The 22,751-nt window shown below is 35.7% G+C and overlaps 2 protein-coding genes across 3 annotated transcripts; one reads left to right on the forward strand and one right to left on the reverse strand.

Annotated features, from left to right (window-relative positions):
* Positions 1–930: 930 nt before the first annotated feature.
* LOC141437314 (uncharacterized) lies at positions 931–15,758 on the reverse strand. Of its 2 annotated transcripts, none has more exons than XM_074100594.1 (8): positions 15,754–15,758; positions 15,216–15,303; positions 14,125–14,280; positions 13,708–13,821; positions 12,579–12,658; positions 8,886–8,994; positions 8,019–8,157; positions 931–1,254 (listed from the first exon to the last, which is right to left on the reverse strand). In XM_074100594.1, exons 2-8 carry the CDS (start codon positions 15,298–15,300, stop codon positions 1,092–1,094), a joined length of 846 nt encoding a protein of 281 aa, XP_073956695.1. In that variant the 5' UTR covers positions 15,301–15,303; positions 15,754–15,758; the 3' UTR covers positions 931–1,091. The 2 variants fall into 2 exon arrangements, with proteins under 2 accessions (XP_073956695.1, XP_073956694.1); XM_074100593.1 differs by having other exon boundaries at positions 14,125–14,283.
* Positions 15,759–19,859: 4,101 nt separating this feature from the next.
* DCTN5-p25 (Dynactin 5, p25 subunit) lies at positions 19,860–22,255 on the forward strand. Its single transcript, XM_074099767.1, has 4 exons — positions 19,860–20,002; positions 20,081–20,268; positions 20,988–21,099; positions 21,965–22,255. Exons 1-4 carry the CDS (start codon positions 19,955–19,957, stop codon positions 22,163–22,165), a joined length of 549 nt encoding a protein of 182 aa, XP_073955868.1. The 5' UTR covers positions 19,860–19,954; the 3' UTR covers positions 22,166–22,255.
* The last annotated feature ends 496 nt before the right edge of the window (positions 22,256–22,751 follow it).

The following is a 22,751-nucleotide window of genomic DNA, read 5'->3' on the forward strand; positions in this document are numbered from 1 at the left end:
AAACCCGCATACGCATAAAATGATTTATTTGTTGGGTTGTTTTATTGGAATATCGTATTGTATGTACGTTTTTTGTTTAATTAAGATGAGATATAGCATTGTTGAAAGATCGACAGGCAAATAAGTACTTACTAGAAAAAGCTAATTTATTAAAAAAACAGTGAATATTTACAGGCATACCTTAAACTTATTTAAAGAAACTAAAATTATTTAAAGAAACTTATCGTAGTAGATACTTGCTATAGAATATTAAAAAACAAACAGGTTGGTAAAGTTTTAATTTTAACGCATTCACTGCCACCGACTATCATAATTTATTCATACATTTTGAACGCACATGTGCGTCGGTGGCACCTGTGGAAGTCTCGTGGCAGTGAATGCATTAAAGTTATAACAACATTTGAATTCTAAAATCAAGCAACTACTTATACGAGTACATAATCAGTAATTCAGTAACGACTAATGAAACAAAATAGTAATGGTAAATTAAAGCTAATTAAGGTATTAACTCGTCTTAGGTAATTTCATTTTATATTAAATAAAACAACAACAAAAAAAACATATTAAAGGCAGTCAAAGTTTTGTTGTACGTACGTTCTTAAAAGTCGCAATCAGATATGCAAAAATGACTGGGAAAGCCAGACTAAGGGGGATTTTCAGACCTGTGTGAGTACCTAGTTCACTTATGTGTTGGCGACTGTACGAGAGTACATAATCAAAAGTGCTTTTGACTGCAATTTGGTAGGTATGGAAAATTCCTATTATTTTAAATAATTTATTGAATCAGGCGTTACTTTGCGGAGGTCCATATCAATGAACTAAAATAATTTCCTTGCTCACCCGCGACCTTACGATAGCTATCGTAATCGCGTATCGGTATCGCGGTCGTATCGTAATTATTTTAGTTCATTCCTATTATTTTTTCACGAAATCTTTGGTTCCTTTTTAGGATTCCGTTCCTTACGTAGCAAAAATGGAACACCACAACATACATTGCTTACCAAATCCGAGCCAAATATGAAATGTATCTAAAAACTTATTAACATAGAATAAGATCGTATTGATTAACTTTCTCAAGCAAAAGTAACTCTTCAATTCTTATCATCGGTAGCACCATATTCTTTACACAGCTTGGCAACATGATGACTTGCCACGGCCGCTCGTCGGGACAACGTAGCTACGTCATCGCCTGTTGCCGCCCGCACGTTAAATGCTTGCAACCTGCAAGTGCCTGGCATCATACGGCCTATGACCCTGAAATTTATGGTACAGGGTTTAGTTATTAACGATCACGAACGACTAGGTACTATCCTACGTACTATCACAAACGGCCATAAATGCCCACTGAAATGTAATTAGAATATCGTCTATGTAAATGTCAACTGCCAGTATCTGAAACTTAGGGGCTGTTTCACCATCCATTGATTAGTGTTAAGTGACGGTTAAATGTGACGCCGTCTTCGTCTATTCGAACAAAACAAATAGAGACAGCATCACATTTAACCGTCACTTAACACTAATCAATGGATGGTGAAACAGCCCCTTAATGTTAATCACTAACATTAAGTTTCAACTACGAGTTTCAAATACCTACTGATAATCTTGAGAGGTTAATTTGGAATAAAATTCTGCTTACTTAGTTATCATTGCTAAAAAGAACAGACAAATGTAAAATGTGTGTGAATTGAAATGAACAGGCTTAAAAGCATAGATTGCAGGTGGTAGGACCTTGTGCAAGGTCCGCCCGGATTGCTACCACCATCTTGCTCGCTAATCCTGCCGTGAAGCAGCAGTGCTTGCATTGTTGTGTTTCGGCGTGGAGAGTAAGACAGCCGGTGAAATTACTGGCACGTGAGGTATCCCATCTTAGGCCTCTCGGTTGGCAACGCGTTTGCAATACCCCTGGTGTTGCAGATGTTTATGGGCGGTGGTGACCTCTTACCATCAGGAGACCCACTTACTCGTTTGCCTTCCAGTCGTAAATAAAAAAAGGTGCCTTTAACCCTTTTCCAGGCGTAGTGCATATAGCGACCACATTTAAATGTACACAAATATCTGTGGCTCCAGTGAAAAGGGGTACAAGTCTGAATTTGGCCAAATTGAGTTATATAGACCAAAAAACACAAAAAAAATAACGCATCGATTGGTGTAAACGGATCTAAGATATCTTTTAAAACAACGGACTTTTCTGGTGGTCAAGGGTAGAACTGCCTTAAAAAAGTTAGCAACAGAGGGTACTTGTCAAGTTGTATTTCTATTAACTAAAGTTTTGTTTGTGATTTATGATCTAAATTTAGTTGTACGTGCTGTTTTTTCATATGGCGGGTGTAAAAAAATCTAAGCACACTTGAACCCCTAAAACAAGAACAGATTTATTTAGTTTACATTGATACAAGTTAAGTTCAATCTCTTTACACAAAAAAATGAAATAAAATATAAGATTAAGTCGAGCTGCGCCCGTTTTCACAAATCGAATATGAAAAAGTTTACGTGGAAAATGATATAAGTCTTTGCGCGGAGGAATGAGCGGGTGAGTGGGGAGCCACGGCGCTCACGGATGAGCCACAATCGTGTGCGCTGACTTGTGCAGGGAGAACGCGCTTGCGAGCTGCGCAGTTGACGGTTACGCGATTAAGTTATATCCTTTTACACCATTTTATTATTAAACTAATATGGCACATTGCATTAATTTTAAGGGTATTAATTAAGATGTATCCCTTGACACCAATCATTTAATAAGAATGATTAAGAAAATCAAAATATCCATAGGACTAAAACTATTATTTAATTTAAATATCTAAAACTAAAACTTTAATTAAAAAAGAGAGGTGGGCTTCTTGGCATGGTGCCCATCACGCAGGCAGCATTCCCGCGTTGAACTCCGATTGCGATTCTTTGCGCGAGAAAGCTGCCGGCGCGAGGGTTGCCTGTTGCCTCCCTTAACCTATTGCTGAGCTCCCTGTGTAGCTCCAGCGCACCCTTACCCCAAGGACCTAGTCTCGACGCCGAAAGCAAAGAAATGATATTGGGCGCCGAGACAGCTATATTTTGTGACCTTGAGGCGTTCCCGGGCGTCTACCGCCGCCCCCGCACGATTGGTAGTTGCTGTTAGGTAGGACGCCGCCAGGGTGTCTGTACAGGTAGCGTCCCACACCAGCGCACGGCCAGTCTTCCAGGGTATCAATGACATTCCGTCAGGGCGCTTGCCATCGCTCCGTACAATCTGGGGCTACAGAGCGGAGGGAACGTTGGCACTAAAGAAACCCTTCTGAGAATGTCGTTGAGAGTGGCGTGGCGGGACAGTCGGTCGGCACCTGAGGAACAGGACAGGCCATGTTGGCCTAGACGGTCCACTGGAGCCCCACAAGAAACACAGTTGTTACTTTCGCAGATCCCAACTCCCAGCCGTAGACCAGCAGCTATGCGTAGTGTCTGGGTCGATAAAAGTTATAGTGTTGGGAGAGGGGTATGCATGGAGCCAGTAACCAGATTCTGGCTTGGACACAGCTAACAGTCTGTCCCGGTCCCTGCCTGTTATAGGTTCTATTAATGCCTATAAGGTGGTGACGGAGGCTATTGTACTCCAGGCCCTTCGCCTATGTGGTTTGGACGGGAGATTTGGACTCGGTCCAGCTAGCGAGTCATTCGTGGCCTCGTTCAAGCATGCAATCTCGTAGTTAATGCCTGCTGGAGCTTTGAGTATTCTACCTGCGAGATCTAGCGTGCTGTGGATCGAAGATAGGAATGCCGGCAAAGCTACACTTGAAATTTTGCGAGTTCTTAAGCCGCCGTTTCTTATCGGTAAAGTGGCTTGGGTCCATGCCTGCTCGCTGAGATAAATGCTCAAAATGTTTTAAATTTGGGTTTTCATGAGACTATCAATTAGGTATCATCAAATGGGGGAATTGTCGAATGAGGCAACAGCGAAGCAGGTAAGTAAAAGGGCCACTTCAACAAAAAAAATATAACGAGGACAAACAAAAGTGTAATATCTCTGAGACTGCAATTTTCAGTTTTAAAAAGGCAGAATTTCCTAATTTTGACTACAATACAAGACGTATGATGACGATCAATGGCACACGGTATGTCTTCTATGAAGACGCGGAAAATCCCCTCTACCTAGTGTGTTTGACATACTTAGATACTAATGATGAGAAATTTTAAGTTTGTTTTAAACGGGCATTTTTATGTTTGCATGTGAGATTTTTGAAAAATTTATAGCGTTTTTGAATAGATATTTAAATAATTTCATGTGTGTTTTATTCACTCAACTTGGATACAAGTAGCATTTTGAATTTTTCATTATTATTTAAGTCTACTTATAACTAAAAACACAATAAAAAAAAACGTGCAAAAGGCTACATGTCTGTTATGTCTGTAATAAAGTCCAAAGAACTGCATAAATTGAAAAATGCAATCATTTTCTACACCATTAGTTCGTAAGCTAGTCTTCTGTGGATAATATTATACATGTACTACAAAAAACATTCCGGATGCGTACCCTTTTTCACTTCGTATAAAATTACGAAAACTTGGTGAATAGCGATATATATAGCCACTTGAACCTTTTTACACTTATTTTTATACTTCTATTTTGGATACAAGTAGTTAATTTATAAACTAATAGATCAAGAGCAAAAATAACATTCCCATAAGAAAGAGCGCAATTAATTTAGTACTTTAACATACCACATTTATTAGTATATGTAAATATACAAGTGTAATGAACGTAAGTTTGAATCATCTCGGGCGTAACTGTTTTTTGCGTCTCCTGTAAACTTGGGTTTTTCGACATGTACCCCTTTTCACTGGAGCCACAGATATATGCTCAACTTACAATAAGGTACAAATTCAATCGAAGTTGTTAAAAATATTCGTCTTATGTCTTATTAATCCCTCATAGCTAAACAATTATAAAACTATGATTCATTTTGTAGTAGCGTTTATAGATACGCTAATATAGATTAGCAAGGCCTGGAAAAGGGTTAAAGGTATTGAGCATGTGACTGATACTTGATGTGATGTGATAACGACATTGTTCATTAAATAGCATAATTAATTGGAATTTTTAAAGTAAGTGACGGTGACCTGGCCTAAAAATTTGCACACCAGTCTTTTGAGGGAATGAGTGCACAAAATATAAGCAATAATAGAATTAGTAATCGAAATTACCTACGAGTAAGTATTTTTTTTTTGCTATTTAGTTACACATTCTCACATCGGAATCGATAAAGTTGACCGATTTCGAAGTTCGGAACATATCGAACACTGCACAGCGCGTAATGCGATATCGAGTGCGAGCTACGTTATCCAGTTCATTGAGACGAAAACGTCCGTATGTCCCAAAAACTCATCGGTGCAGTTCCAGTACACAGATTGGAATTGGTAACGCTCTAAACAATCGTACGGTATCTACCAAAAACATTTCATGTATAACCTAACCAAGAAAAAATTGGAAATCCACAGACTTTGTCATTTCAAAGTTCAATCTCAAAAACAGCTAAACTGATTTTGATTGAAACATGTCTAAGAACCATGGCTAGAAAACCTGATTTCAAATAAAAAAACCGCATTCAAGTCGTTCCACCCGTTTAACGCATTCACTGCCACCGAAGCATATATGCGTTTTCGGGACTGCCTAGTGCCGCTGTCATAATTATTCATACATTTTGAACGCTCATGTGCGTCGGTGGCACCTGTGGAAATCAGGTTGCAGTGTATGCGTTAAGAGCTATACGGCGCCACAGACAGACACACATAGCGGTCAAACTTATAATTGTAAATATTTCAGGATTTATTTCAGGGCCAACGTATAAAACCCCTTAGTTTAGGATAGGTTAGTTTTATAGAAATCCTGAAACATTTACAGTTTTAGTTTGCGAAATGAAAAGTTGCGAAATGAATCAGGTTGCACAAACGGTAGTTGCGAAACATTAGTGAACCCATATTATGAGCTCTTGAATTCGGTTAAGTTTGTTTCTTAAAGTATTGTTTCTTTGTTTTAGTTATAATGTTAATACATAAACATAACACATAAAGTAGTATAAAACTACTTACTAAAAAAACCGGCTAAGAGCGTGTTGGACACGCCCAAAATAGGGTTCCGTAGCCATTACCATCTCTAACCATCAGCTGACCCACTTGCTCGTTTGCCATCCAGTCGAATAAAAAAAAAAATTACGAAAAAATTAAGTAATATTTATCTAAGGATTTCGTATTTTATACGGAATCTTTCAAGTTTAGGTATATTTTATACCTTAGGCTGCTATTTACTCATAAACTACTAATAATTCTCAAGCAAACTTAGCCGTTATATTTTTCCTTGAAAGTTTGAAATACTTACTACCATCCTGATTTTTTTTTTAATTTTTCCACCAACCGGTTTAGATTTTAGAGGGGGGGGGGAAGCTCGATTTTAATGAAAATTTGCACTTTAAATCACTGAATCGAAAAATCGTCTTAGTAAACCTAATGGTTTTAAAAGACCTATCCAACAATACCCCACACTATAGGGTTGGATGAGAAAAAAAATCACCCCCACTTTATGTCTATGGAAGGTACCCTAAAAAAATTAAAATTTTTAACTGTACCATTTTGTCGGCATAGTTTACTTATATATCCGTGCAAAATTACAGCTTTCTAGCATTGATAGTCTCTGAACAAAGCCGCGGACGGACAGACAAACATGACGAAACAGGGTTCCGTTTTTGCCATTTTGGCTCCGGAACCCTAAAAACTGAACTACGATATTTACCTTGCCAAATGGCGTTGTACAACAAGAAAAAGAAGAAGTTTAATGAGGGCGCCAGGTTCTTTACTATCATATTTTAACTTAAAATTCGCCAACAGTGCAACAATTTCCTATGCAAAATTTTAGTTATTTTTTTCATTCGTTTTCTACTCTTTATTGTCATGCTCTAGGTGACGACGCCACCGTGGCAGTTATATTTAGCCGAGAGATAAATTTTATAACAACGGTTTATTTTACGTTCCCTACGGAATCCCACCAACCCTCCCAAGGGGACATTGTTAATACACGGAATCGTGAAATATGATGTTCTTTTAAAATGCCCCTTTGTGCATAAAGAGGCATTCAAAAAGCTTTTCTAATCTGTACACTGTGAAGCAAGTTTGGAATCGGATCTAGGTCACCGGAATATGACTCGGAGCTGGCCAAATGAAATGAGTTACGGCAATTTTGTCCGCCCAGGGTGACAGTTTAGCTTTCTAGGATTTGCTGATATTATTAAGTTGGGGATTGGGAAGCCAAACTGAGGAGTGCTTAAAGCATTAATTTATATTCTCCAGTGTCTCGTTTAATAAAATGCAGAGAAAACTTAACTTCTGTAGGTTTTGTAAGTGAATGTTAGTTCGTGACTATTTTCTGTTGTTTCTTTATTTTACATTGATTTAATTAAATTCATCTAGTATTCATCTACTACTATCTAAATATCATCATTCTACTACTAGGTATCCTTTTAAATACCAAGCGCTACCATGCCATATTACAGCGCTACATACCAACTTGTCATGGTTTTGGGTGTGCTTCAAATGAGGCAAAACGGAGCGTAAGGCAAGATCGGCCAATGACATTATCAGGTTACAAGGTAAGCGATTGATCACATCGAGATATTTTTTTAAACATGGCCTGGCATTCAAGCAAAAAGGTCAACTGATAGTACCACTGGCCACGGACACCCGAAACACTAAATATTGTAAATGCTTTATCATCCTAGAGGACTAAGATGTGCGCAAATTTCGTCAGCGTCTTGCTTGCCAAGCTGAAATACAGCAGTACAAGCACGCTACTACTTCTACTGTTATTTTCTGGCACTGCCGTATGACAGCAGAATTAGCGAGTAAAATGGTGGTGGTATACCATTGAAATAAGATTTATGAAATAATATTTGCAGCTACTAGGTATTGCCGTTCGTGAAATTGAAATCTCTACACTAAAACAACCTTACAGCCTCTTTAAGCATACTGCTTTCAAAATCACCCCTTAGTTTTAAACTTACCTCACAGTGCAAGGAAGCTTTAGTTCTGCCAGAAGGAAGTCTATTTCGTAATAAACCACTTGCATTGCTGGTCCATTGTCGTCTCTGATCACAAGATTTTTTGCGCACGACTCCCCTGCTCTGATGCTGACGCATTTTGCTAGGGAGTAGATTTGTAATTGATAATATTTTTTCTTACTTATGTTGTAATTTAAAGCTAATTTAAGGTCATAATTTTATTTTTTCGAGAAATCAGATAATGCAGCCTTGGCAGCTCTCCATCTAAGACCTAGGGTGAGAATCGGAGGCAACCAACCGGTGGCCATTGCAGTTTGTTTTGTCGTTAAGTACCTACTAAAGTGGCTTGTGGGAGGCTTTTATTAAAACAGTAGACGTTCGTATGATGATGATCGTAATTAATCAGTAAAGTATGTGAAAAAACATAAGTTTTTCAAATCTTGAGTCTGTATTAGAAGAATAGACAAAAGACATTTAATATTTTTAAAGTGCACAACTATAATTTAAACACCAACACCTTTTGGATGCAAATATCTATTATTCGCAAAATCTTGAGCACAAAACACGTACAGTTGAGCAAAAATTTGATCAAAAATATCTGAACACGCTTCTACGTCGTTAACAATAGAGTCGTGTTCACATATTTTTGATCAAATTTTTGCTCAGAAGCTTATGAACTCGATTGTACAGTCACCTGCATAAATATCTGCCACAGCGGAGCATGGAAAAATATCTAACTCGTCCTACCGACCCTAGAGATAGAGTCGTATCAGATATTCATGCACGCGTTGTTATGCCCGATATTGGTGCTAATGACTACACCAGTGACCAAGTTTTTTTTTAAAGCGAGTAATTACGACACAGACTTACCAACAATTTCGAAGATGATTAAAACACCGACATCTTGTAAAGCCTTATGCCATTTGAGCACCTTTTCAACCGGGCCCGAGAATACCCTCGGTCCTCTTTTGTGCAGCGCCTATGAAATGAATTGAAATAATAGTATTTTATGCAACTGTTTCGTTTTGAGGCCTAATTACGTACAGTTGCATACAATATTTTGTCTATATCCATATATTAAATCCTTTATCATGTGTTCAAGAACCATTGAGAATGACCTGCATTAACGAGAACTAGAGTTAGGTATGTCTGCCCCACGAGCTGCGCCCGCGACGACCTGCTGCTGCACGTGGTCGTGCAGCACCGTGTTCATAATAGAATCCAATGTCGTAATGCTGGTCATTACCTATGGTTTTTGAACGCATAATTGAGGATTTACTATATGGGTGTAGATACAATTATTAATTCTACAAGCAAGTCCTGTATATGTTATGGACCAAGTGATAAATGAGTCATTATACATAATCTCCGAGCAATATGAAAAATGACCAATTTGAGATCTGATAATAACTATTCAAATAATTAAATTGCCGAGCAAAGTACCGTAAAATTAAGTGCCACTTATTGACATTAAAGCTTAATTGGCAACGCAAGTACCTAACATAAAATTATAAATAATTAATTAACCACTTGGCCAATGACATAAAATCAATAAACGAAAATAATCAAATCAAATGAAATTAAGCAAATAAATCATAATTAATCAAACTAAAAAATTAAGTCGGACCTGATATACGTTTTTGAAATTTATTTATTATTTTAAATGTTTAGCGGGAATCTGTTAATTAATAGTTAGTAAAAGACTGAATAACAACAGTATTATTTAAATAACTGCATGCTCCCTTAAAAAAAACCTTGATAAATTGAAAATACTTCTTAAAACACAAACAAAATACAAATTAAACTTCTCAGGAATCACTATAAACTCTATATTCTTATACCAAGTAATTTTCTGGTTAACTCTAAAGAGGAAGAGAAAATTAAGGTTAATCTTTCCACACTAGGGTTCCTAATCCAACCATTTCTTAGTTCAATACAAAAAAGTCCAGTATTTCCAAGAGACAAAGCGACGGATATTGCATCCAACTGGAGCACCGGCCTTTGTAAACACAGATTTAAAGATATCAAGATAGAGCACTTCAGTATTTAACTCAATAAATAATAAATAGTTTTGTTTTTTTTTTTTGTAAAATTAGTTGTGTTCTTAGGTACGTCCTTGTTAGCGTGGCACAAAATTATCCAAACATACAATACAATAACTCTTTATTGCACACCAATACATTGTAAGCAGCACAGAAAACACAGGTATATACACAGAGATTTACACATAAAATATTTTATAAGTATTTTCCATTTTTCTATATTCCTTCCGGGTCTGCGGGCCACTAATTTTAAAAAATCGCTTAAATTAGACATGGGGGACAAATAACGTCACGGTGTCAAAGTCACTGTGATTCGCCGTCAAAATGTGTCACTGTGACTTTTCACAAAAGAACAACGTTACAAAATCACATACGTTCCTACTGTTCCTAGCGCCTAGCACAGTCTCTGTTACTCAAATCACGACGCTGTGGAGTGCCTATGACTGTTAACGGTGTGACAAAAACGCGGTCATAATAGCACCGCGATAATATCATATGGTGATATAAGTAACAGGCGTGACATAGTCACGCTGAAATAACAAGGTGATAAAAAAACGTTCATTACAGGACCGTGACGTGTCACAAATATCATGCAGTGATACGAGTAACTGGCGTGACAAAGTCACGATGACTTTTCACTGTGACTTTTTTGATATCAAAATGTAACGCTTTTCCCCATGTCTAGCTTGAATCTTGTAACATTCAAGCCCTTGACATTATTTTCATAGTTCGGTTTTATGAGATCTTGGTAGATCATCGTTCATCCACCATTACCTCTCATATTTCGTTTTCTAGAATTTTTTTACCGTACAACGGCAAAACCTACTAGACACTGGCAAAATTGTCCTCCAATGGACAAAGCCATATTTTTCTAAAAAATCTAATCTAATAGAGATCTTGGTAATTAAGAAAAAAATTCCCACACCACACACAGGTGCGGTAAAAAAATGAGCATATCTACGTCGCTTAGTCAACTTACATTTTCTTGATTAGACAGTGTGATAAAAAAATATTGAAGCATTCGCAAACATATACATCCAAATATAATAAATATCAAACACGTCCTACCGGCCGACCCTAGAAATACAGTCGTATCAGATATTTATGCACACTTTAGTGTGCCAGATATAAAAAAAGTAAAATATGTGACTGATCTTCTTACAATGCCATTTATACCTCAATGAAGACACTTTATTTACTTCTTCGAAATCACAGCCATTACTGTTGCGACAAAGGGGAAGGGCCCAGTTACTTTTATGACGGGCCATTCCTTTAAGTTTTCATTTTATGAGTCCAGTTGATACGTTGACAGAGATTATAAGAAACGGCAGCTTTTGGTAAAGTTTTGGAGTCTTGGAGTCTAAGTGAAAGTCTTTTTGTTCCTGAATATGTTTTTAGGGTTCCGGAGCCAAAATGGCAAAAACGTAACCCTTATAGTTTCGCCATGTCTGTCTGTCTGTCCGTCCGTGGCTTTGCTCAGGGAATATCAATGCTAGAAAGCTGTAATTTTGCATGGATATATATGTAAACTATGCCGACAAAATGGTACAACAAAAACTTTAAAAAAAAAAGACGTAAAGTGGGGGTGATTTTGGCATTTTAAAACCATTAAGGGTTTGCTATTTTTCGATTAAATGTTTTCTTACCGAAATATTCAAATTTAAAGTGCAAATTTTCATTAACACCGAGCGTCCCCCCCCTCTAAAATCTAAACAGGTGGGTGGAAATTTTTTTAAAAATTCAGGATGGAAGTAAGTATATCAAACTTTCAAGGAAAACTATAACGGCTATGTTTGCTTGAGAATTATTTGTAGTTTAAGGGGCTGTTTCACCATCCATTGACTAGTGTTAACTGACGGTTAAATGTGACGCCGTCTCCGTCTATTCGAAGAAAAATCATAGAGACGGCATCACGTTTAACCGTCAGTTAAGACTAATCAATGGATGGTGAAACAGCCCCTAAGAGTAAATAGCAGCCTTGGAAGATTCCCTATAAAATACGAAATGCTTAGAAAAATATTACTTAATTTTTTCGTAATGGCTACGGAACCCTATTTTGGGCGTGTCCGACACGCTCTTGGCCGGTTTTTGTTTGTACAGCGACCGATAAACATAAACCAATGAATTTTTCGCTTGCTTCTTGACTTAAGAATAATTTTATGTGAAAATGAATTATTTATATTAAAGAAGTAGGTATGAATCAATTTAAGAAGTACTGTATTGTATTGTATTTGTATTGTAAGAAGTTTTTTTATAGCGCAACTGATATCTGCTATACATACAGAGTATTATAGATTAGATTTTAGGGACCTATGACAAAATTAAATTACAGAACCGCAAGAAGCCTCGAAACATTGATTTCCTAAACATTTTCCCACAACTGTCCTTCCGTGAAATAAGGACACAAGTTTAAAATGTACACAAGTTTCTTAACACATGTAGTCCAATCCTCATCTATCTCCATTGCACAGCCACCCAAGTTGTTATCAAAGGATCCAATGTCGAAACTTGAGGCACTTACCTTAAGTTTGTCAGAGCGTGTCAAGATTTGGCTCTGTAATTCGTTCTTCAGAATTTCTATTCCATTTGGCTTCTTAGGAACTGCGATATCAAATGTGATTCAATGAAAGTTTTAGATTTGTTCTGTTGCATTGACACTTTTTTTTATTAAATTGGGGTCGTCAGACAGAAGAGTGATACCATCAGATGTGGCAGCTCTACGTTCTCAAATGGTGGTAAATTATCGGTCTAAATACAGTGTAGTAAATTAAATAGTGACTCAAAACAGAACTTGGTTGAATTAGCCTATGAATGTAGATTTTAGAATTGCCACATCTGACTATAGCAGCTAGTAACCTAAACCTACGGAAATCAAAATGGTACTTAAAGGTTAACTTTTAAGTACTTTCTTTTCAGTAAACTTTTCTTTTCAACCTCGATAAAGTTTGGGTAAGGGTACTTTTTCTAATAACGATTTTAGTTACCTATTAGTAGGTTAAATAAATAAATAACATAAAGTCTACTGACTTATAATCATTTCTACACCGACAAGCAAAAAATAATGGGTAACTTTCGGATAGGTTGTATGAAAAGTGACATGTTATATTTGCTTGTGAGTATTAGCATGTATAACCTAATTGACTGTCGCTATTACGGTTTTCTTCAGAAACCCACTAGTTCAATGATAAGCAAGCATAAAAACACTAAGCTCAAAACAAAATTTCATCCTAAAATTTTATAATAAATTCGTCTCACGTTTAAGTACGCTCCTTAAGTTAAATCACGTCTCTAATGCTGATATTACAGACTTTTTGAAGTCAAAACCCAATGGAGTATAACTGGCGGAGTATTTTGAGACGCATGACAAAGTTTGTCATTACAAGTTTTGCCGAAATACTGTAATGAGCTTGTTAGGGTGAGTTAGCGGAGTTAAGGCTGTTCAGCTGTATTACGATTTTTCCGGGGTTAAATTTATAATAAACTGTGAAACAGCTGTGTTAAGGATGATATTTATATTTTGAGCATTAAAGCACTAATGTTTGGAAATTACTGATTTTATTAATTGTAATTCATAAGTTTATTAAAATAAGAACATAGAATAAATACTGAGATTATTATATCTTAGTTAGCATATTAATTACAAAGCTTACCGCTTGTCGTGTGTTTTGGTAACTGAGGTGTTAGACAGGGGTTTGTCGGTTTGACTTTCTCATAGTTATTCACTCTGGGTACTGAAATTTCGACTTGTTGTGGACGTGGAGTCTCTACAGGACACAAACACAATATAACGTTTTATGAAACTTTCGTAATTTTCACTCATAGTCAAAAACTGGAAAACTGTAATGTGATCGAGACGTCGAGGTAAATATTACTCATGGGTTTAGCGTGATAAGTCCTATTGTGGTATTTTTGACCATAAACATAATGTCATTATAGTATAAACAGCTGCTGCTGTAGTATTGGTGCCTTATGAATAAATTGAACCCTTATTTAATAAATCTGGACCCAGAGTAGAGTCCACCTAAATAATGTATTGTAGACAATAATAATATCATCTTGCATCTTACCACATGAATCGGCTTGAGGAGTGAATGTTTTGTAGTTGTTTCTATCGACAAGCATCAAATTACGATTTTGATAGTCGCTGCCGAACGGGGGATCGGGCAGGAATTGCATTTGCCTTTCCATTTGCATCTCTCTTTGCATTTGTTGATGTTGATGTCCTGCTAAATACATTCGATGTGATATGGGTATTGACAATTATAGCAATTACCTAGTTCTGAGGCCGTATTGTCTAACGTTTCTGACGCTCGTGATCGCAATCAAATGACTGTTTTTGTATGTGAAATCTGTCATTTGATCGCGATCGCGAGCATCAGAAACGTTAGGCAATACGGCCTCTGTTCCATGTAACACGAGCAAATAATTAAAACATAGATCGTACTCGTCAAACTGAACAACATTAATTCAGCGACTTTTAAAAATAATAGTCTTTAGATTTTCCCTTTTTCATACAAATTAAATACTGTCATCAATGTACGCCATACGCCTTCCTAGAACCCAACTGACGTCGCATGTCACGCTAGAAATATCAAACATTTTGCTTTAGGTAGGTATGTATATTGCGCTTCTTCGAATAAACTTTAAAGTTTAGTAAAAATAATAAAATAAACTAATTATTTATAAAAGTCGCTGAACTCATGTCGTTCAGGTTGACGAGTACGATCTATGTTTTAATTATCAAAACACCCGCTCGTGTTACAGGAAACACCCGTATTTTATTAATGTACCTACACGGCAATTTACGTGAATTTTATAATATACTAACCAGCGTGCCAATTTTCGGAGTGTTATCTGATATAATTCGCATCGAGAAATCTATGCCTATTGATTTAGAAATGCGAGTGCAGTGAAAAAATTATCGACCTAGATCAGGTAGATGAATTATTTTTGATCCCAGCAGTTCAAATTTATTTAATTTCATACATGAGATTTCGTTAATCAGCCCCCTTGAAATCTTTAGTGTTAATTTTATGTCGTTTCAAATTAGAACTCATTGTCTTGTTATGATGGTATTGTAATGTATTGTATTGCTCTTTGTTGTATTTGTTGTGGTTTGATGTTTATCTGATATTTGTAAACAGTTATTATTGAATACCTGCTACATATGGAGTATTGTTGGAATACGCAGCCAAATAAGTAGGGTCAATTCCTGAGATTATAGCGTTTTGTTGACCTTGCATTACCTAAAACAAATATTTTAGTGTATGATGGAGAAAAAAACAATAGCTGCTTGCTCAAATCTAGTCGTGTCATGGTTGTTCTTGGACTGGCTAAAGACTCTCCCCGTAAGAGACTATGTCGAGTAGCACGTTCCGACCAAGGTACCGTCGTGTGACGTAGCATGCGTTTAACATTCCGTGCATTCTAACAATTGGTGCAACCGTTTTTTTAATACTTCTTTTTCAACTAATGAATGATCAATTAATAAACCTGTTTAATTATCAATAAACTAAATATTCATTAATGATCATAATAAAATTTTCTACTAAATACAGTAATGAATTTATTCCCATAATGCGATATAATTTCTCAGCCTAGTATACCGTGTTCATAGTGCCTTACCCACGGATACGTTATTAAACTGTTAGCACCTGTTTTCACGAACCTGCGGTAAACCAGGTAAGTGCACTTACGTTTGTCGGAGATCCGTAAGGCTGTGTTGGGATCCCTGCCTTCACACGAACTTTTCATCCTCAATGCCGTTAGTTTCCGTAGTAAGCCCGGTCATTGAAAACTTAAAAGATCTGATTCCTTTGGCAATTGGTGACCCTTGTTTTCTGGATCCTCTTTTATTTACCAGGAAATACCAAGCTGCTTTTCCATGCCCTAGAACTCCGTCCTAATAAGGCCTAAAGTAAAGCACCACGTCTCGGATCCATAGTATACTGGAAATAAATTTAGTGTTCACTTGAAAAAGTACGACAGAACGATGACAATAGATAACTATCTATTTCCGGACGGATTATGGGCCGGGAAAGAGTCCATAGCAACTATCGCACGGATAAAATTACAACTGTGTAGCTACCTAACAAAGACTTATTTTTTGTTTTATTGACTTAATATTTGAAAAAATGCATCAAGGCCTTGTTGCATAATTTGCGAAAAAAATGACAAACATACCTCCAAAACAAAACCGATTATGTTTCTGACACTTTTAAATAAAATAAAGCATTTAACAACCAAATAAGTACATACAAACATACCGTACACATGGACAGTTTGGGAACCACTTGGGTTCTATTAGTGAAATTGTTCACAACGCAACTTTCTTTTTAGAAAAAACCCGCATCGGTTCGTAGTAGTGCCATAACCACAAGTTTGCGAACACACGATAAGCCATTTTTTACCACTAGTTGGCCTTAAATTCTAACGGCCGTGCGTCAGTGTCTTGTACAAATACAAATGTTTCGGACAAAAAGGATAAAATAAACTTACCCGATGTATCCAATTACGCATAGGTATTACTTTTCATGATAGGAATGGCATAATAAATAGTTTAAGATTGCACTCTTGCTAATTTATCTCTCTGCCACTTTTTACTTCTTGATTTTTTCAAACCATAATTATTCAAACATAATATTTTGAATATCAATTTCATTGGTTGACGGTGACAAAAATGTATTTAATGACGTTTAAATTTTACTTATCTAGGCAGTTACATTGGATAAAAAGGGTACGACAAACTACTTCGATTGTGAAAACCTTTTTATTCACCGGCCTAGATTTAGCGGCCGTAAAAATGCCGTAATAGTAGGAATTTATTTGAGCAAAACTCCGTAAAACTTGAGGTATTCATAAACACATCAATGTATGCTAAAATATTCCAGATTTTAAAACTAATTACTCCAGTGCATTAATTTAACACCTTTTATTTTGAAAAACTATTCTTAGAAATTTGTTGGTACTTCTTATGTAAAGTAAATAATAATATCTACAAAATAATTTGTAAGTTGAATAAACCATTTACCTAGTTAAGTACCAATTATACCTATGTAGTAAAGTATAAATGTTATAATTTTAGCCGAGCTTCTGTTACTTAAAAATTATCATTTTAAATTAAAATTTTAAAAGATTCTATTTTTCAAAATAAGTGACAAAAGATAAAACCCTTATTATAAGAACATAAAACCGACAAAGCTTCCATAAGAAAATAATATAAAAAAAAAAAACAAGAATAAAGCCTTTGAGATTGAACGTCTAGACATTTCACTTGTCGACCTCCCCTGCTAAAAGATGCAAATTCTGTCTCATTACTTAGGAGGCACCTAAAAAATACTTACATCATGTTATTCCCGGCTGTGTTCGCCGGGAACGCTATTATTTGATTCCCCTGTAGGCATTCTGAAATTTATAATTATGCGTAAGTAGTACCGTAAAACGAGGCTACTTCGCCTCCCCCCCACTGGATAACTATGCTCCAGTTATGTATTTTGCTTAGATGAATGACTGGTCTCGCGCGCTCGCTCGACTAGATACCGCGCTAACTAAAAACAAAACGTTCGTGAATGCGGCAACTCATTATTGTAGTGTGCGTAAGAACGGTGTAAGACAATTTGCAAGGATGCTAGTGTGCGTGACGAATTGTGTTGCCAGCTGCTACACTGTTACCCTAATTATTGGGAAAATAAATTATTCTGTGGTCTATTAAGTTACTGGTTACAAAATGTATCTTGGGAAATACTTAGAAATTAAGAAGTAATTAAGAGTAAATGTATTAATATGTTTCAAAGTCAAAGTCAAAGTCAAAATATCTTTATTCAATTTAGGCTACAACAAGCACTTATGAATGTCAAAAAAAAATCTACCACCGGTTCGGAAAAACCTCTGCTGAGAAGAATCCGGCACGAAACTCAACGAGGTATATATATTTTTTTTAAAACAGATAGTTTTTAAAACAGGTTTGTGTATAGGTTAGGCGTAGGTTTCTTCTTTAAAAAAATGGTAGGTATGATGTAGGTATATCAATGATCAGGCCTCACAAACAAACTATACATACATAGGTACATGCATACATACATACGCTTGAAACATAACCCTCCTTCGGGCAGTCGGGTAAAAAGTTAACATTTCAGGAAAATGGGTAGAAATACGAAAAAAAAATTTTTTCGTTTCCCGTAATACCTAAGTAAATCAGCTGATCGGGCTTTTGACTGGGAAGACGAAAAACATTTTTAATTTTAAGACACATTCACCCCTTAATTAAATAGTGTCGGGTAACAATTTATACACCTTCAGTGTATAATATCACAAAGATAAACATTAAATAATATAGAACTAGGTTATGTATATATAATAATTACGTTAGATACTTAAATAAAATAAGTTATTAAAATTTATCATCATTTAATGATGATAACAATAAAATTCAATTTATTAAAATCTCAACCACGGGGAATTTGATTCTTGTGTACGCGGCAACACAGAATGGCGTTTAGGGTTCATGTTATTTTATTTTGTAATTTCGAAATTATACGATATTTACTGATGGTATGTGATCCCAGTGTCCTTCTTATTTCTTGTAGTATTATTTTTAAACAGTTTCACTGCGAAAACTGGCATTTTACTTCGGTTTATAACCAAAATTTAACAAAAATTCGGGACATGCACATTACACACAGTTTGCAACGCGACTGACTCGCCTCGGGCTCAGGTACGCCGATTTCGACGTACTATTTGTTGCCGCATTTGACAAGTACGCCGGCGGTATCTAGTCGAGCGAGCGCGCGAGACCAATCATTCATCTAAGGTATTTTGTTTAAATGTCTTGCAGGTTGAAGTCCCGGTACCCGATAGAATTCCCAATAAATTGATCTATGTACTTTACATAAATACAGTCATAATATATGAACATACCACAGCATAATATTTTTTAAAATAAAACAAAGATTACGAAATTTGGAGCAAAAATCGGTGCAAAGTAGCCTCGTTTTACGTAGGTATGTACGTACAATCATAATCTACCACTGCTAGGTTACATTATACTAACTTATGTTTTTATTTTTACTAATTTAAATAGTTCCAAACAAAGTCTTACCAGTTCCACTTCGAGGTTCTCTAACGACATATCTATCCATTTGTATATATACTTCAGTGTGCTGTAGATATTAAATATTAAAATTCCCTTTTTTTATAATGTTGCAAAAAGTAAACTTTCACTGTGTAACTTAGTCAACTTTGCCGCCAATTTCATCTGTCAGTGATTTAACTTTTTTTTACAGATAAGTATAACATGTACCAAAATTATTAAAAAAATGCAAGATGGAAAGACATACCTAAAATATAAAATTATATTTACATTCAACAAATCAATAGAACATTAAAAAACCTCAATAATTAATTTAAATAAAGAAGTACTTGAAAATATTCATTTTTATGAAAATAATGTAAATTAATGTAAGTTTTTATAGATGGACGTGTCAATAACTTTTATAAATGCTGAATGCTGGCTAGCGATGCCCAAAAAAAATCTACAGACCAGCCATTAAATAGAACAAAAAAAAACTTTTTTTGTTTTTAAATGACAAATGATATTTAATGGCTTTTGAACTGAATGTTTATCAGTTATAATGGCCAGTATTTTAATTACTATTATTATTCATATAACATTTTCCTTTAGTGTAAAGTTTTTACACTAAAGCAAAATTTACACTGTATGTAACCGTTCTGCCAAAGCAACAGTTAAAGCAGGGTCTCGAATGGTTTGAAAAGTTGTCAATCAACTTGACATTGACACTTGACTGACATTGTATTGTGTTTCGTACGTATTTGGTTTTTGGGTTTTGGTTGGTTTTTACAAAGAAGGAAATTAAAGTTCTTCAATAAAAAAAGGTTAAAATGGAACTTCAAGACACATACTACAATAAGTCAGAATACGTGGAAACTGTAAGGTTTACGTCAAATTGTTGTATGATACGAATTCTGATGAATTGAATTACCCTTGTTTAAAATTCTTATTTACAGGCCTCCGGAAACAAAGTCAGCAGGCAAACAGTGCTATGTGGGTCTCAGAACATAGTCCTGCATGGCAAAGTGATAGTTCAGAGTGATGCGATCATCAGGGGCGACCTAGCCAATGTGAAAACAGGGCGTTTTTGCATCATTAGCAAAGGTTCTGTCATCCGGCCTCCTTTTAAAAAGTTTAGCAAAGGGTGAGTAAGAAACAGTACAACAAACTTTTACTAACTAGTCTTTGCGCGGGTACACTAATGATGAAAATGTGACAAGAATATTCTGATTCTGTCTCACTCACATTCTATGTAGTTTTTAAATTCATTTTTTTTACTTGCTTATAAATTTTAAACAATTTCTTTCATACAAACCTGATAGTTACAAACAACAACAAAGAATAAATGCAGCTATTCTGAAATTTTTTCAAACAATTTTTCCATTTAGTTTTCTTAATATAGATTTAAAATTGTTATTTATTCATTAGTACCTCAAGGTACACTCCAAACAGGTCCTCAAGGACCAAGTTTTACTTGAAGTTCTTTTTTTGAAGAAAAAGATACATATCCACATAAGCTTTAAAAGTAAAATGTAAACTAGATTTGAACCCTTTACCTCCAAGTCCAACATTATACCGCTGAACCTGAATGTTGACAGAGCTTATCAAAATTTTCAATCTTTGTGAAATACAGCCTCAAAAATCATTATTAATAAACTTGAAAATGCAGGTTTTCCGGAGGTAAAACCAAGCTAGATTAATGGTCCATCCTTAGAAACACTCACATGTCAAATTCCAACAAAATTGTTAGTCTAGACTAGAGCCGTTTCCAAAATCCTCAAAGTGAATAAATAATTGTACAAGAAGTCTTAATTATAATAGATGATATTAAAAAAATATAATAGATGATATGTTTTATTTCAGAGTTGCATTCTTCCCACTTCAAATGGGTGACCATGTATTTGTTGGAGAAAACGCTGTGGTCAATGCAGCTGTGGTTGGCTCTTATGTTTACATCGGAAAGAATGTTGTCATAGTAAGTATTGCTAGAATCTGAGGGTCTATTGCATAACGTTTCTGACACTCGCGATCACAATCAAATGACAGTTTTCTCATACCAAAACTGTCATTTCATTGTGATAGCAAGTGTCAGAAAAGTTACGTAATAGAACCTCTGATTGCGTTACCATAGCAATTTATAAATTTAGCGCTGGGTCGAAAATTGCCTATTGCCTTTAAGAAGAGCACTGACCTACATTCCAAAAGAATATATAGTGCAAGCAAAATTGTTGAAAAATTATCTAAATTGGTATGAAAATTATGGATGTCATCCTACTATTCTTCATTCCACCCGGATAACCAACTTAGATAACTACTTAAATAGGTTTAATTTCTTCGATCTTTACCTTGTTCACCAAACATAACAATCTAATATAACCAGTAGAGATGGGCCGAACATGGGTTTCACCGAATACTAATATTCGGCTGAATGTTTGGCAAAACTTTTACCAAACCAAATGTTTGGCATAATTCATTCCTTTACATAAACAATACAAGTCTGAACTTGTCGCAAAACGCGCGGATGGAAGCCTAACCTAGCAGCTCGCTCGCTTTGTGTGCTTGCCACGTACATTTTGTTTAAAACAAATATTTGGCCCTTCCTTAATAACCAGCAGCGCTAAGGGTCAAATTCTTTCCTAAATGAAATAAATCCTGGCGCTCAGCTCGCTTGCTTCGTGTGCTTGCCACGTGCATTGTGTTCGCAATAAATATTCTACCTAGTTAAATAGTACTTTATTCCCACATTCCATTAAAAACTGTATGAGTTCCTCAGATCTGTTATATTTAATGTAAAAGTGCTTGAATTAGATTTATAAATGAATGTTTATTGTTAATTTCAGGGCAGAAGATGTGTACTAAAAGACTGTTGTATGATAGAAGACAACTCTGTATTACCAGCTGAGACGGTGGTACCGTCATTTGCAAGATACTCTGGAAGTCCCGCTCGCTTTGTTACCAATTTGCCTGAAGCCATGCCTGACTTGATGACTGAATTTACGAAGAGCTACTACCAGCATTTTCTACCAACAACTGTTAGTTAGATTGAAAATGAGTTAGTGTCATAAAAAAATCTAATTATTGTGTTAATTAGATTATCAGGATATATTGGCGTGTTTTTCTTTCGCCCTCTTGTTCTGAGAGGAGGGTGCTTTGCAGGCTGCAGTGGGATGTATATAGGCCGTGATTGTGACGAACGAAAAATGAAGATATAGCTCGTTAAAGTTCCACGTAACGTCACGCCTTGCGCCACTATACTCCGTTTAATTTAAGGTTTGAATTAACGGTCAAATTGTAACACACGTTTCTCGATATTTCGAACACAAATGGACTAAAAATACCTACATGTACATTTATTAGCGTTATTTAATAAGTTTTTACTATAGAAGTTCACACAATTTTAAATAGTTCCGTTGTTTCATTTTAAAAAGTGTGCAAATTTTACCGTTTAGTTTCAAAAATTAAAATAAATGGAGTATGGCTTGGCGTGACGTCACGGATCCCCACTCTCCAACTTTGACGCGCTTCATTCTTGTAATTTTTTGTTTGATTGACAAAAGAAATAATGTGTGTTCAATATTTTGTGATAATCTAATCTACCTAACGGACTAAAGAGAATGTTCTTTTACC

Source organism: Choristoneura fumiferana, chromosome 17, assembly GCF_025370935.1.
Source record: "Choristoneura fumiferana chromosome 17, NRCan_CFum_1, whole genome shotgun sequence".
NCBI lineage: Eukaryota > Metazoa > Arthropoda > Insecta > Lepidoptera > Tortricidae > Choristoneura > Choristoneura fumiferana.

Coding starts and splice junctions, on each gene's coding strand:
- LOC141437314 (XM_074100593.1), bottom strand. CDS start 15,300: ATGCAAGGTCAACAAAACGCTATAATCTCAGGAATTGACCCTACTTAT. Junction 13,822..14,124: donor TCCTCAAGCCGATTCATGTG/GTAAGATGCAAG, acceptor TGTGTCCTGTAG/AGACTCCACGTCCACAACAA. Junction 8,995..12,578: donor CACGCTCTGACAAACTTAAG/GTAAGTGCCTCA, acceptor TTCATTTCATAG/GCGCTGCACAAAAGAGGACC.
- DCTN5-p25 (XM_074099767.1), top strand. CDS start 19,955: ATGGAACTTCAAGACACATACTACAATAAGTCAGAATACGTGGAAACT. Junction 20,269..20,987: donor TTTAAAAAGTTTAGCAAAGG/GTGAGTAAGAAA, acceptor GTTTTATTTCAG/AGTTGCATTCTTCCCACTTC. Junction 21,100..21,964: donor TCGGAAAGAATGTTGTCATA/GTAAGTATTGCT, acceptor TGTTAATTTCAG/GGCAGAAGATGTGTACTAAA.